This window comes from Protomyctophum bolini (genome assembly GCF_963924005.1).
Source record: "Protomyctophum bolini genome assembly, chromosome: 11".
In the NCBI taxonomy this organism is placed as follows: domain Eukaryota; kingdom Metazoa; phylum Chordata; class Actinopteri; order Myctophiformes; family Myctophidae; genus Protomyctophum; species Protomyctophum bolini.
The window spans coordinates 36,911,954-36,927,872 of NC_137872.1; the positions used below are offsets into that span (position 1 = coordinate 36,911,954).

At 44.7% G+C, this 15,919-nt stretch overlaps 1 protein-coding gene across 1 annotated transcript in view; it reads right to left on the minus strand.

Annotated features, from left to right (window-relative positions):
* The window catches only part of stx1b (syntaxin 1B), a gene marked incomplete at its 3' end in the record, with an annotated part of 98,459 nt that overhangs the window by 17,977 nt on the left and 64,563 nt on the right, over nt 1-15,919 (minus strand). Inside the window, exon 3 of the mRNA XM_080776551.1 lies at nt 8,718-8,817. Within this exon, the coding sequence (XP_080632677.1) occupies nt 8,718-8,817 (100 nt within the window). The remainder of the gene's footprint in view (nt 1-8,717; nt 8,818-15,919) is intronic.

Consider the following 15,919-nt stretch of genomic DNA (forward strand, 5'->3'; position numbering starts at 1 on the left):
ATACTGCATGGTGACTAATACTGACTATCGCTTGATAACGTTTGCAGCCAGTGCCGGATCCGGATCTGGATCCGGATCAGGATCAGGTAGGGCACACTTGAAAATGTGGAAAACGCAGTTTGCTTAAGTAAAAGTATCAAAACTGCATTGTAGAAATACTCGGGTTACAACGTAAATGGCCTGAACTAAAAATGTATACCCATGAGTATAAAAGTACAAAAGTATTGGTATCAAAATGTATACCTGAAGTACCAAAACTAAACGTATTATAGTCATTATTATGCAGATTATGTCCCATTTCACAAGTTTTCGAATATATATAGAAATTCATTTTAGAAATAAGCAGATCTACAAGCTTCACAATGCCTTTGCGGACTCGCGATACTTATAAGATAATGTCCTTGGTTATATACTTTCCACCACTGGGAAAGCGTTCCGGACCGCGGCCCACCCATCTGACCACCCATCTGACCACGTTTGCGTGATTGTATTATTCTGCACCGCATGGACTAGTATACGGTCAGTGCCTCCACGCGGGGTATGGGATGTTAACCCATTCTGAACGGGAACCCATTTTGGTGTTGGCATCATGTTATGCTTTAGCTATTGAAAAATAGCAGATCTACAAGCTCATAGCGCGCCACAGAGTGGCGCGCTATGAGCTTGTAGGTCTGCTATTTTTGAAAAATCTAAGAATGACTGACATTTTTTTAATCTGATCTCAGGTCAGAATTGGTTAATCAGACCAGTGTGTGTCCAGTGGAAACCTCGTATGAATCTGATCTCAGGTCAGAATGGGTTAATTAAGCTGTCCGGGAGATGGGATCCAAAAGCCATGCCGGCGTATATCCGTGCCATCAAAAGAAAGATTGCGAGCCGACGAATCGCTTGATCTGATCGTGTACAAATAATGTAAACATAACGCTGTGTGTGCGTGTGTGTGCGTGTGTGTGTGTGTGTGTGTGTGTGTGTGTGTGTGTGTGTGTGTGTGTGTGTGTGTGTGTGTGTGTGTGTGTGTGTGTGTGTGTGTGTGTGTGTGTGTGTGTGTGTGTGTGTGTGTGTGCGTGTGTGTGTGTGTGTGTGTGTGAGAGTCAGCATTCTGGGAGTGAAAGTATCCCAATTAATTATACTGGAAGAGATAGTGAAATGCGATACATCTCTGTAGATCAAAGCCGCTGAAGCAGTCCTTATACTGACGCAGCGACAGCATCTGTTTCAGTCCTATTATATGCAGACTGTTACACATTTGTAGTTTGTTGTTTGTGTGCACTGTTCATGTCCTTGTTTATTTTATGAAGAGAGTGCTATATATTTGCCGGTTTAACGGCTGCAAAAAAGATGCTGGTAATGAGATCTCATAACCTCAGTATCCACCGTTGGAAGTATATGACGTCTTGAGTTTTGAGGCTTCCAGTGCTCGAGCCATGAGGGGGGCAGTCAGACAGATATGTCGTGAAGCCACTATAAGGAAATCGGGACTTCCTGAAAGTTCATATAATGGCCTGTTGCGGCGCTGTCTGTCATTGGGCCCAAAAAAACCCCATAGCTCCGTAGACATAGAGGCACATGTATTTGGGCCCAACTTCACCTAGACTGTATTACCTTAATAAACATGGTCATGGATACTTTCTGCTTCCAGTCACTATAGTTTAAAGTCTCATTTCTCATGTCATATTATTATGTTTGGAAAATTATGGTCCCCTTTATTAAAATAATTACCATAAAGTCGCGTATGTTCTGATGAACGGGAGCCGTAAGGGGGGCCGTAAGGGGGGAAGTCCCGCCTCGTTGTCTGGGCCAGCCAATGGCCAGCTCGTATAGTGCGCCACCGAGTGGCGCGCTACGAGTTTGTAGATCTGCTATTTTTCAATAGCTGAAGCATAACATAATGCTTACAACACCAAAAGGGGGTTCCCGTCCCAAAATGGCTTAAACCAACGCATGGAAAGAGGAGGATTATATGAAGGAGGAAGGTGACAGAGGAGAGAGAGAGAGAGAGAGAGAGAGAGAGAGAGAGAGAGAGAGAGAGAGAGAGAGAGAGATGATGCGTGTCTTTTATGAATGGTTGTATAGTTCGCCCCTCAGCCATGCCAGGAAAAAGCAGTCCTGCTCTCTCAGTCACTATACTACATATCCCACAATGCATTATTCACGGAGCTATTACTGGAATGCATTTTGTGTGCTGCCAGCAGGCTATATCAGGCAGACAGTGACCTAGAATTCTGTTGCCGCGCCCGGCAGGCACGAAACGTCGTATCTCCATGCATATTACCGTTTATCTAAAACGTCGTATCTCCATATTACCGTTTATCTACTGTATACAAGCTCGAAATTGCGGCACAAAGCATGAGCTTGTAAATATAGGAGATAGGAGGTTTTTTGCCCGACAGCAATGTGTGTGTGTGTGTGTGTGTGTGTGTGTGTGTGTGTGTGTGTCTGTGTGTGTAGTGTGTGAGTGTAATCATTCCGATGATGTGTTAATGATATGAAAATGCACGCACGCACGCACGCACGCACGCACGCATACACACACACACACACGCGCGCACACACTCAAATGTGGAGTTTACAGTACCTCTGGGTTAACCAGTCATCATGCAGTTTACCCACAATGCACTGGGCTCTGGGGCCTTCGGCTTCAGCATGCAGGAAGCCCGGAGGACGACGAGAAAGAAAGAAAGAAAGAAAGAAAGAAACGGAAAAGAAGAAGAAGCAGAAGAAAAGGAGAAAAAAAAGGAACAAAACAGGAAAGCAAAATGATTCGGCATGCAACATCAGAACGCAACGGTACGACATCGACATGCAAGCACAGGAAATCAAAAGTGGACAGTCCACATGCAAAGCTTTGAGCATATTTTGAAATGATAAGTATGCGAAACACACACACACACACACATCTGAAAACAAATCAAATATGTATACATCGACGACGGGGCACATCTGAACGTGATCGAGAGATCAAACTCAGCAAAGATGGCGAAACGAAGATGAGAGCTGACATGTGGAAGACCATCTCGGAGTTTGTGAGGAGGCGCCCGTGTGTGTGTGTGTGTTAAATAGTGTTAAGTAGATTTCAGTTGGGATTGTTATTACAGTATATGAGAATCAGACCAGTATGTACAGTATAAGTACAGTGTATTCAGAATATTGGTTTGATTTGGTGTATTATGACAACAAAAAGTATATATACAGTGAAAGGGAAGACAAGTAAAAGTATGCAATATAAAAGTAGTATTTAGACGGAAACCGCAAACAAATGTGATGTTCTATACTTCCTGCGAATACAGTACGTGGTTATACTGTACCCGTACGCGTAGCCGAGACGGACCGTATACTGGACAGCGAACGCAACGGCGCGCGGTTCTGTTTATAGCTGCTGTTCGGAACAGAAACCTCTTATCTCCATATTTGAACACATTCGTTGCGGTACACTAAACCAGTCTTTTGTTCCATGGCCGTTTTTTTTAAATCACGTTTAAGACATACTGTACATGGTTTCCCAATCGGACAGAGCGACGAGGATGACGTAACCGGAAATCGACCTATCACTGGCTTGCTATAGGGCTTCTGGGAAACTGAGGCGCAATGTGTTAGCCTATGGGGGGCGCATCATTGGCTCCGCCCCGTTGCTTCCCTGTTCCTCGCTGGTGGCTGTCGTCCGAGGATTGTCGAACACTATAACAAACATCGCATTTTAGAGTGGATTTTCATGACACGAAAGCTTTGTGTAGATCTGCTATTTCTGAATGTAACAAAGTAACAAAATGCAGCTATACTGCACATATGAGGTTTCCACCCGACAGAGACCATATAGCGTTAGTTTTAGTCATAGTCTTTTGAAAAGTTTTCATTTAGTTTTAGTCACATTTTAGTCACCTGGAATGTGTTAGTGTGTTAAGTCTAGTTTTCTAGTCGACTAAACGTCATGAGATTTTAGTCGAATAAATACACAGTTGATTCAGTCGAACAAAATGTGTTTTGGTGGTCGGTCGTAATGACTATTTTCACATTTTCAAATAGCAGATCTACAAGCAGATCTACAAGCTCATAAGCTCATTGTGTGAGCCTGTGAGCTTGCTCACAACGCGTCGCAGCTTGTAGATCTTGCTATCTTCAGCATACAACCAAGTGAAAAAAGGCTTATAGTGGATGTCTTGTCGACTAGTCCCTTCCTAACGAAAACAACACTGGCCATATACTACTATCTGTGTCCGCCAGACGCGCGACACACACAGGTCAAGATCAACACGGCCGCACTCAAAACCACTTCCAGAGACCTGAAGGACTTGTTGTCCCACCGTGACCACATATAGGCCACCGTGCAGGAAGATAGCAGACCGTCCCAGATAAATCTAACTCGCATCAATTATTCCTGTTATTCTCTGAAGAGCCTCAGTCACTGATACGTTCCTTTTAGCAAAGCTCGGTTCAGCTTTTTTTTTCACTTTTTTGCGCGTGTGTATTTGTGTATATTATGTATTCCATTTAACAAACCCATGCCGACGAGAGATCACCTCGAATCCTCACAACATGAGTTGTCCGTCCATGTTGCCTTGATTAATTAAACATGCACGCGTGTCTTAACAAATCTAAGCCAATTGTCCTTTCCGGGCTATGGGATACAGTGTTAAACACCAACACGTTATCCCCACATGTAGCCCTGTCTGACTGATTTAGTCTTGTTTTGATTCGATGTTTTGCCCGGGACTCCTCGGAGACTGCATCTGGAAGAGAATATGTCCGTCTCCGTCTGTGTCTTGTGTCCAGAGCTCATCTAGCAATATTCGTAATACTTAACTCCATCTTTATAACGGACGTCAGTATATTGGGCTCTGATCGAGGCCTCGGGGTCCCCCGCAAAGGTATAGTTAATGTAGCATTTTTTACCACTTTATCCATTTATAATATGTTGGGCTATTCAAAAACAGCAGATCTTACAAGCTCAAATCTTCTCTTCTATAGGTCTGAATCTGAATATCTTCCGATGAGGGTATATACTCCTTGTCAAGGAGGGTCCTTTGACGACAAAAAGCTTTTTAGAACCACTGTCATTAGAGGACTGACATCACGCACGTCCAAGTTGAATAGTGATAATGTCGGCGTGAGTGAGACTCTATACTTTATGGGAACACAGACGTAGCAATCAGTGTCATTGTGTGCAGGCGAGTCCAGTGTTCCAGGGACAGCGCGGCGCGCTATGAGCACTAGCATTATAGCTCCTTTGTGTTTAGAGTTGAGTCATTAAGCGCTGAGTCACCGTGCATTGCCCAGAGTGCACTCTCTCCTCTCTATCTGCCGAACTTATCCATTAAAGATGGAGTGCCGTGATTTGGTTTTTTTTTTCTTCATGTGTTTATGAGGTGACAGTACTTCCACTTCATTAGACCCCTTTGTGTGGTTGTTGTGTTCAATGATGTATTCCCTTTGCATTTAGGGAGGCTGAAACCTTGACAGTCAAAAAAAAAATAAAAATAACAGTGATATAGTGACATCACCATATCATCCCCTCCCCTAACCCCTCCTCCTTTCGTCATACAACAACAGCTGTGGGTGCGGCTTCAGTTCAGGTGGATCACCGCCCACAGGGCAACAGCTGGAACGACTGGTGGGCGTTTTCACGTAAACACAACATTCGAACAAATACTGTACACTTTTTTGAAAAAATGATTCCTCCTTCTATACATGCTATAAAGTCTCTGTTTGTACGTCTGTACGTCTGTACGTCCCGTGTGTGTAATCCACATAACGCGGGAACCGTTCGCCCCGAACCGACAAATTCGACACACGCATTCCACACCCCCCGCAGGGAGTGCAGCGCCCGGTGTCGAGTCGGTTGGACCCACAGTTATCCAGAACCGCCACAAAAGCCCTCTCTCTGCCCAGTGTCCATATTATGTCCAGTGTCCAGGCATTCTGACTCTGTCTGCATAGACTCCATATTTGGGCATAAAAAGGTACACAGACATGGGGTAGAGGCTCCAACGCATAATATCTGGGTGGGGCATGCATTTCCAACTTGCATCGTTCCAAGTAGGCCCAGTAGTGCCCAACGGTCTAGTTACACTGATTATCTGTTCTAGGGTGTGGAGAAACATCACAGCACTCCATCTTTAATGAACCATCTTAGAGGAGAATTGGTCCCGTCGGGTCGTTTGTTCCTCTCAGACTGACCGATGGCGTCAGGTGTTGTTGGACGCGTGCCAAGGGGCTCGCCACGCGTGGCGGGGGCTAAGGGGGACCTTATTGTTGTTGTCGTCCATTCCGTTGCATAAGAGCTGTAGTGAATTGTGTTTCACTCAAACGGCCGATGTGGAAGGATCACGTTACTGAGGAATCTATGCTGACGGAACAAAACACACCCCCGCTGGAAACGTGCAATGGAATCTGAGTGATACAGTATGTGCATTGTTTGCACAGGTGACATCATTGCATTTGAACGTGTCCCCCCCCCCCCCTCCCCCCTCCCTAATAAATTAGGAATTGTGTCCCTGCATGGGGAATCTTTGAAAGTAGTGAAAAAGCTATACTTGTATCCTCTCAGAAGTTAAAACCCATTATTCTATCACATGATAATATCTGAATATCGTCTGAATGTCGTTTCGAAACCTTGTCATGTCCAAAACTGTTACTTTTCCGGATTTAAATAAAATAGAAATCACACCCGCGTGAAGTGAGGGTCGCTCTTATCACCGTACATCATCTCATTTTGCGTCCTCACCTTTGTCTTCAATGTGTGTGTTCGCGCAAACACTCAAAACGGGCCATTCATGGTCAATGGCATTCACTGTTTGTGTTGGGACAATGTGTGTGTTCACACAAACCCTCAAAGCTGGACATAGGAGGGGCTAGCGGCCCTCAAAAATAGCAAAAGTAGCAGATCTATACTCGCTCACAAGGCATTGCTTGCAGATGCCATGTTCTGTGACGCTATAGCTATCAAGTAAGTCGTTAATGTACGAAGAACAAATATAAAATATGGACATAAGAGGTTTCTGCTCGACGGTCAGCTACAGTATTTTACCAGCAAGCTGCAGGGAAGACATGGGACTATAATATCCCTGAAGTTGCTTGAAACCAGAGTCGTATAGATGAGAGAGTTACGACTCTTTTCACTTCATGGGGCCAAGTCCTTCTACATAGACCTCTATTGGCGAAGAGTGACACCGGAAGTTCACGGAATGCATTGGAGTCTGTGGGCTTTATAGAGTGACAAACGAGGTACGTGTACACCTCGTGACCGCTTTGGTTGTTTCCTGCCCCGTCATTGGCAGAACTCTCCTCTCAATGGCTCCGCTTGAAACGTGCTGAACATGTTGAGCCCGTGAGCAGTGTCCTTCTTCCTCGTCGTGGTATATATGTTGCAGGTGGGTGGGTGAGTTGGCAGGAGGAACAACATCAACACAAGGGACGCCAATGTATATAACAGAGTGGCTCCATAACCTCAGCCTGATGGCCCATAAAAGTCTAACATCTCCCCCGAGATACAGGAACATATCCCTTCGGCTTAGTAGTGGTTATGAGTTGTCTTTCCCTCGCGTGGGGTCGACCCGGGTTCGATTCCAATTAACCGAACAGGCTGGCGAGGAAGAAAAAAAAAAGGGCCATGCAGCTCGTCGTCCATATATAAGCTGGAGTGGAACCGGGGCGATCTGGAGGTGGTTTGCGGAGAGGAATTGAGGGGGAGAAGAAGAAGCTGGACGCCATCCCGCGGTGTGAACCCCCTCTCATAATATCATCCCTGGCGGGGAGGAATGAGGCGCGTGTTTCGGCCACAGCCAGTCCCCATCCCTGTGTCCCCGGGCACCACACCACCACCACAGTGTAACCTGTTTGGTCCTTTGTGTGCCAGTATAGCCATCAGGCTGCATAACCATGCCTGACCCCCATCAGACCTTTCTACCGTACCGTACCGTTCTGTTCCATGTGCTCAGGGATTATACTGACTCCTGCTGACTCTTGCTGGCACACAAGTTGCACACCACGGACTATACCGGGATGCACTCGAGCGCTACGGAACTGTTTCAAGATGTCCGTTATTAAGGATAACTGATAGTGATAGTACTGTAGTGACGTTGTCGCTAACAGTCACCTTAATCCATTTTGGACTGAGGTCGATTAAAAAAAAGGCTTCTAAAATTTTCTGAAAAACGCATGTTTCTATGTCAGTGGTTCTCGAAGAATTTCATGTCAAGGACCCCCTTTCGCTCTGAAAGAATATAATATTCAAAGATTTCAGGCGCATTTTCACGATTTTTCGAAAATAGCCGCACTTCAGACCGGCAGTGACTGACGCTCCCAGTAGTCCATTTTCAATGAGAGAGGTGTGCGTTTATTTTGGGACGCGCGGATGTTTGAAGGTCAACGACGCGAGCGCATTTACGTGGGCGAACACCGTAATGGTCCGTAATTCTCCTTTGTATAACCCAAAAGCGCAGTAACCTTAACCGAACCGAACGGCTCCTATAACCTCAACCAAATAGAGTAGACCATGGCGGTTTGAGACTCGACATTGGAAACGGCACCTTTCTAGCTATAGCAAATACATACCGGACGAAACCTTCGATTCAGTCGGCTTTGGCGTGAGACCACCTCGATGATATACGCCGTGTTGTGTGTGCACGAAATGTTGAGGGTAAGTGCGTGCGTGCGTGCGTGCATGCGTGCGTGCGTGCGTGTGTGTGTGTGCGTGCGTGCGTGCGTGCGTGCGTGCGTCTTACTCTCGTCAGGGTTGGGCGCGGCCAGGATGGCGCTGTGTTGCTTCTTAACTTGCTCCACATCTTCTGACAGTTTCTCTATACAACCCCGGATCTCTTCAACCTAAAAAAAACAGGAAGAAAAAAAACAGCGACATGACAACCATAATAAAAAAACAACATCGACAAAACAGCAAACACACCCTCAGTCAGTCCCCCCAGTGGAGCCCCGTGCAGGTGCACGCACATATACGGTGCTTGTCAACCCACACAGAACACGAATAAACTAACAATTTTAACCTGAGATAAAAAAATCGTTATTCGGTGGGTGGGCTAAAGCAGCAATCCATAGACTTATTTTTTTAGCGAGTAAAGCATTATTTTGATCATGGGTTTTGGTCTCACTTGCTCTTCTGCTGAGAATAGTGTGTATGGTTGCGGTCTCTACCGCTGACACTGCGGGAGCCAAACAGTGGTGCATAGCAGCCAAGTACATTTACCGTAATTATAAGTAACATTTTGAGGTACTTTTACTTTACAGAGTATTTCCAATTCCCGATATATTGTACTTTTACTCCACTAGATGTAGCCCGCGGTATTTGAAAACGTTACTTATACTGTAGTTACTTTGTAGGTTTTGATTATTGTTACACAAAACATACATTAACCACTTCATTTGGGTCATTTGAAAATAGCCGATCTACAAGCTATATAGCAACGGTGGCTAGATTATGTTTCCATTGCGCGATCAATCGTGCGCGTCTCATTGCGATGCGTTGTGAGCTTGTAGATCAGCTGTTTTTGGCTAATGTCGCCCCCCCCCCGGGAATCTGGATGTTGCGCAGGTTCAAGTGGACATGTTTATCTCCTATAAATGCTGCCGTTAATTGGTGAGTGAATGTGTGGGAGAGAGCAAAGTGCTTCGGATGAAAGCGCCACGGAGACCACTGACAGTTGGAATGTTTTGCTTTGTCCTGCATTATATCTGACAACAGCTCTGTTCTCTGCAGCCCTGACCATTAAAAGAGAGAGAGAGAGAGAGAGAGAGAGAGAGAGAGAGAGAGAGAGAGAGAGAGAGAGAGAGAGAGAGAGAGAGAGAGTAGTGGGACCGAACATCAGATAATGGATATCAGCTCTGCCTTCAGGTGAGGATTAACACAGGACCTGCACATCTCTCTCGCTCTCTCTCTCTCTCATGTGTGTGTGTGTGTGTGTGTGTGTGTGTGTGTGTGTGTGTGTGTGTGTGTGGGGGGGGGGCGTGGGAGAATAGTGACCTCAGGGTCCAGTGTGGAAAGTGGATTAGCCTCCTTAACCATCTTTCTCTCTCTCTCTCTCTCTCTTACAAAATATCTATCTATCTATCTATCTATCTATCTATCTATCTATCCATCTATCCATCTATCCATCTGTCTATCTATCAATCAATCATGTCGGGGGAACAGTCAATCTGATGGACTTCCCACTTGGCAGGTGTGTTGCTGCATGCTGACTGAGGACCCAATGGAGTGCATAATGTCATGCTTATAGGTCAATGGGATGAATGGTCCTCTATATAAGATCATGACCCCTCTGGACATCTCAATGGACACTCTGGTCCAGTGGTGTCAAACTCGTTTTGGGCCGAGGGCCACTTTGGGCCAAAAAGGTGACCTGATGTGGGCCACAACCAGTCGCGAACGCGCACATGCATTCACTTATGCAGGCAATGCAGCATTGTTTTTCAGTCTCTGCTACTACCGGTCTAGACACCTGAGGGCGAGAAGCGCCCTAAGGGGTGAGGTCGCGTGCACTGGCAGGGTGTACACTATAGGGTTCGATGAGGTCTGATCAACATAATGGAATGTCAGAACAGGTCAGCTCCATATATGGAGATCTAAGGGTGGCAGCGGGTGGGCAGTGTCTTGAGTGTACAGGGTTTGATGAGGGCCCATGCAGGTAGGGCCGGGACTTAATTTTCAGGCCTGTTGAAGAAGACTATCACTGTTCAATCCTGGAACATGTGACGCGTTTAAAAAACCAAGACACCCGTGTGTAACACGAAACGAGCACACCTCAAAGTTGTAATTGTTCTATATCTAAACACGTATGAATGACCTTTTATTGTATACCTAATAAAACACATAAAAAACAACATGTTTAGTGTTTAAAAAGTGTTACCAGCGACTAAACATGTAGATTTGGAGTGTATAGCTATACTTTATTGACATGAAAAACAAACAATGCAATAAGGAGGAGTGAATGGACACTATAGTCCCTACAAGTCATCTGAATGGACACTATAGTCCCTACAAGTCATCTGAATGGACACTATAGTACAAGTCATCTGAATGGACACTATAGTCCCTACAAGTCATCTGAATGGAAACTATAGTCCCTACAAGTCATCTGAATGGACACTATAGTCCCTACAAGTCATCTGAATGGACACTATAGTCCCTACAAGTCATCTGAATGGACACTATACAAGCCAAGCCTTAGTCAGCTTTTAAAGGGCCAAATAAAGACACATTACCAAGGCCCCTTGATACCGCAGTGTGTGTATGCGCGCGCACACACACACACACACACACACACACACACACACACACACACTGCAGTCTCACTCCCAAAAGACGGAGAGAGGGAAGGGCAGAAAGACGAAGGTGAGGGAGAGTAGAGAGAGAGAGAGAGTAGAGAGAGAGAGAGAGAGAGGGGGAGAGAGAGAGAGAGAGAGAGAGAGTAGAGAGAGAGAGAGAGAGAGAGTAGAGAGAGAGAGAGTAGAGAGAGAGAGAGAGAGAGAGGAAGGTCGTTCTAGTTTCTTGGTGACATCAGCAAACCTATGAAGGAAGGACAACACACACACGTGTACGTACGCACACATGCACGTACGTCGTGCGCAAGCACACCAGTCACAAACACACACACACACACACACACACACACACACACACACACACACACACACACACACACATGCTTTACTTTATTCATGTGAGATTTACAGAGCTATAATTCTATCACACAACCCCTCTAAATTCTCGCACATGTGTCTGAGAGATGGGCTCGTGTGTGTGTGTGTGTGTGTGTGTGTGTGTGTGTGCGTGTGCGTGCGTGCGTGCGTGCGTAATCTAATCAGAGTCTAAGTGACATTATTTGTATGTCTGTCAAATTCCTGTACAGTCTGTGCTGTACTGTACTACTGTCGCTACAGTAGACAGCTATACTGTACTGTACTGTACGCACGCACACACGCAGGCACGCACACAACGCAACGCACGCACGCACGTACGTACGCACACACAACGCACGCAAAAAAAAAGTACTCGCATTTCTTACTTAGGTAAAAGTATCAATTCTGCTACAGCGTACCAAAAGTATAGAAAATACTCATTGTGCAGAATGTTCCATTTCAAGTTTTCAAATCTTTTGAAAATTGCGAGCTTGTAGATCGGCTATTCTCAAATGGTCGAAATGTATGCATAGGGTTGTAGTGGTTATATGATTTGTAATAGAGCGCCGAAGTCCTGACGTCACTCTCTCCTCCCCTGGTTCAAGGAAGTAATTTCTCTATGGAGAATAACATTGGGTCATCTTGAAATCGTCTCATATAAGCATTGTGGTCCAAAAATAAACAAGCTGTCTCTGTGATATTGTCGGGTATAGGTGTCTCTGTATCGTTTACGACAGTCAGTCACTTATATTTGATACAGTCTGTTTCTAGCGAAAGTTTAACTAATTCAGCAGCAGTATTAAACATTCGCGTTTTCTCTCAGTCAGTTGATTCTTCATGAGTGAAGCAGCTGGGATGACATGTTCATTTTTCAAACACAGCTCTTATATGAGGCGATCTAAAATCCCCCTATGGGGATTACAATGCAAATTAAAAGGTACATGAACCCGCGTACTTGCGCCCTCTACCGATATTGACGTCAGACTCCGGTGCTCTATATCAAAATCTAGAAAGTAACTACTAACTAAACGTTTTCAAATAGAGTAAAATTATAATATTTGGATCTGAGATGTAGTGGAGATAGAAGTATACAAGTACAGACAATGTCACATGCTCAAGTAAAGTCCAAGTATAGACTACTTAAGTAAATGTACCTATTACTTTGTGTGAGCTAAACGTTGCTACGGTTACAGGGCTATGGTGAGGTTATAGGCAAAGCTGTGTGCTCACAGACACTGCAGGATTAGTATTATCTTTTTGCAACAATTGAACATATCAGCCTGGGCCATGGCTCAGCGGTCCAGGCACCTTGGCTGGTATAATCAGGTCTGGCAGTGTGTGCCGCGGGTTCGACTCCCGATCCCGACGGCCTTCACTGCATGTCTTCCCACCCATCTCTCTCCCCATTTCCTGTCAGCTTACTGTCTGTCCCTCCATAAAAAAAATATATATAATAAAGGCGAAAGCCAAAAACAAAAAATGTGAACAAATCTATCTATTTATAAATGAACCATGTCTCTGTGTGTGTGCGTACGTCTGTAATCCGTGTAACTCTATAGAACCGTTTGCCCCACCGACTTCAAATTTGACACACACGCGTTCCACACCACCACAGGGGGTGCAGTGCCCGGCCTTGAGTCGGTGGGATACACACCATTGTCCAGAACCAGCACAAAAGCCCCTGCCCACGCTCTGGACAGGGCCCGAATTAGATCAGACCACCCCTTTAGATCTCTGTATATGGAGCTGGCCTGTTCTGACATCTGCATAGACTCCATATATTTGGGCATGCCTGACAAAAAAATAACTCCATATAACATGGGCATGAAAGGGACACAGTCATAATAACTGGGTGGGTCATGCATTTCCAACTTGCATCGTTCCAAGTACACCAGTGCCCAACGGGCACCGCTCCAGCAGTATACGAATGCTGAGAGTGAGCGACGTTTGCGCTACTCTATGCCGTATTGAAGTGACTTATAAAAACGTCTGGGTTTCCGAGGCCACTATATTATTGCAGTGGCTCTCAAAAACCTTTACATTTCAAGGTCTCCCCTTAACCCTGACACAAATGGAATGTGTCAGGGAACAAATGGAAACCTGACAGCTCCATTTGGTTCTGTTTGTACAAAACGTGGAACGCCCCTATAGGCCTATATATATACCATCAGGCATCAAGCGTCTCCATAAAAGGTTTCTTTAATCTTTAGTACAATCAGACTTAGATAACCCCCATCAAATATAACAGCAGCCCTGTGCGAAACACTGGTTTATTCTTTCAAACCTGCCATCAAAAGCATCTCTCAGATACAGTAGCTATACAGTACAATGGGACTTGGATATTAATTCCCATTGAGATGAGGGGTCAGACACTGCGGGCGTTTTCTTTTCCCGGCAGATTCTAGAAAAAAGAATCACACCCGTGTGAACTGAGTGGTGCAACTCCCCCCCCCCCCTCCTCCTCTCTTTCTCTCACTCTCATTAGCAGGCAACAGTGCAGCACGTGCAGCACTATCTCTCTCTGTTTCTGGCAAACAGCGCCCCTACTGGTATAGCATGTTATGTAGACATGTTATGTAGACAGCATAAGTGCATTGTATGTAGTCATAGCACGTCATAGTACATATGTGTAGCATAGTAGTATAGATGTATAGCTTATATGTATAGTTTCATTATAGATATTCCACTGTTACTTTCTTAGCTTACGCATGTTTCATGATGAATGCTTTTTATGTGATGTATTCCCATGCTTTTTGTTCTTGCTTAATGTAAGTCGCTCTGGATTAAGAGCGTCTGCTAAATGCCTAAATTGTAAATTGTACTGGTACTAATAGTCATTCTGGTGCTCATACATAGGCGGACACATAGGTGAACTATAGGTGAACGGACGTTGCTGTTCCTTGGAGTGGTTGCACCACTCAAAAACTTTACATATCTATATGTTCATCTTCAGTGGACTTGACTACTGTAATGGTGTCTTCATAGTTCTCCCTAAAAATATATCAACCAGACGACTGCAGTTGATTCAGAACGAACTTTCGTTTTTTTTTTTTCCAAACAAGGTTCATGTTTTAGGTTGTTATTAGACAAAAGTGAAAGATGAGTGTTACACTCATCTTTTATACTTTCTCAAATAACAACCTAAAACATGAACCTTGGCTGTCCTTTAACTAATTTAGACCCGAGGACGATGCTATACAAAATGAAGGTCAAGATTCACTTTATCCCCCTGAGCGAGCAGGAAGGCTCTATTGAACCCAGTAGTAAAAAACATGTCAGCACTTTGCGAAGCAAACCCGGTTTCAAATCGGAGGGCATGCGGAAGAGGAACGTTATACAAAGTGTCGCTTTTAAAACTCAACGGGAACACCGTCCACTTGCAGGGGGAACTCCACGTTTTAAGTTAACCATAACTGTAGCTTTTTATCAGCAAACCCCTGTGACTGTGAGTCATATAGTCTGTGTGTGAATCTGTTGTGTCTGATTCTGTTATACGGTTGAAGGATATATTCCAATCTAAAAAAAGGAGCACACGCTCTCTCTCTCCACGGAACTATAGTCCTCGTGGACGGTTGCACTTTTGATTAAAAAACAAACAAAAATACCTGCAAGTCGTATTTTATTATGATCACCACACCACACACGGAGTCCAATATTGTAATATTTTCATCAGGGCCTGCATGCTGTGTGTGTGCACTGTGGATTTGCTCTCGCCTCTTTCATTTGCCTGCACGCCGAGTTAATTTCCATGGTCCACATGACTCTGGTTTTTGTTTTCGAGATTGTAATTTCAGTTGCTCGGTGCAAATCAGCCCATGCTAGACTTTACGGCTTTATTCCCCCCCCCCGTGTAGGTGTATAGGTATAGGTTAGTTGTTGCAGAGGGACCTCATCCACATCAATGCTTTGTGTTCATTTTAACCTGTTCAGGACGGGAACCCCATTTTGGTGTTTCAAGCATTATATGCTATATACTTTATATCTGTTGAAAAAGAGCAGATCTACAAGCTCGTAGCGCGGCTATTTTTTGAAACGTCGCGAAAAATGTGGCGCACATCTTAACTAAACGTTCGTTTTTACGTTTACGTTTTAACTCAAATATTTGCTCCTGAAATGTACATGCTTTCTGTATACCCGTTGATCTGTATCCTGAAGCACTTGTTGTTGTTGTACATGTTTTCCAAGTTTGCGCATCCACACTATTGTTTGTGTTCAAGAATTTCTCGTGCAATGTGAATGCAAATAAAGATGTTTAAATGTGTGTGCGTGCTTAAATATGTTTAAATATGTTTAAATA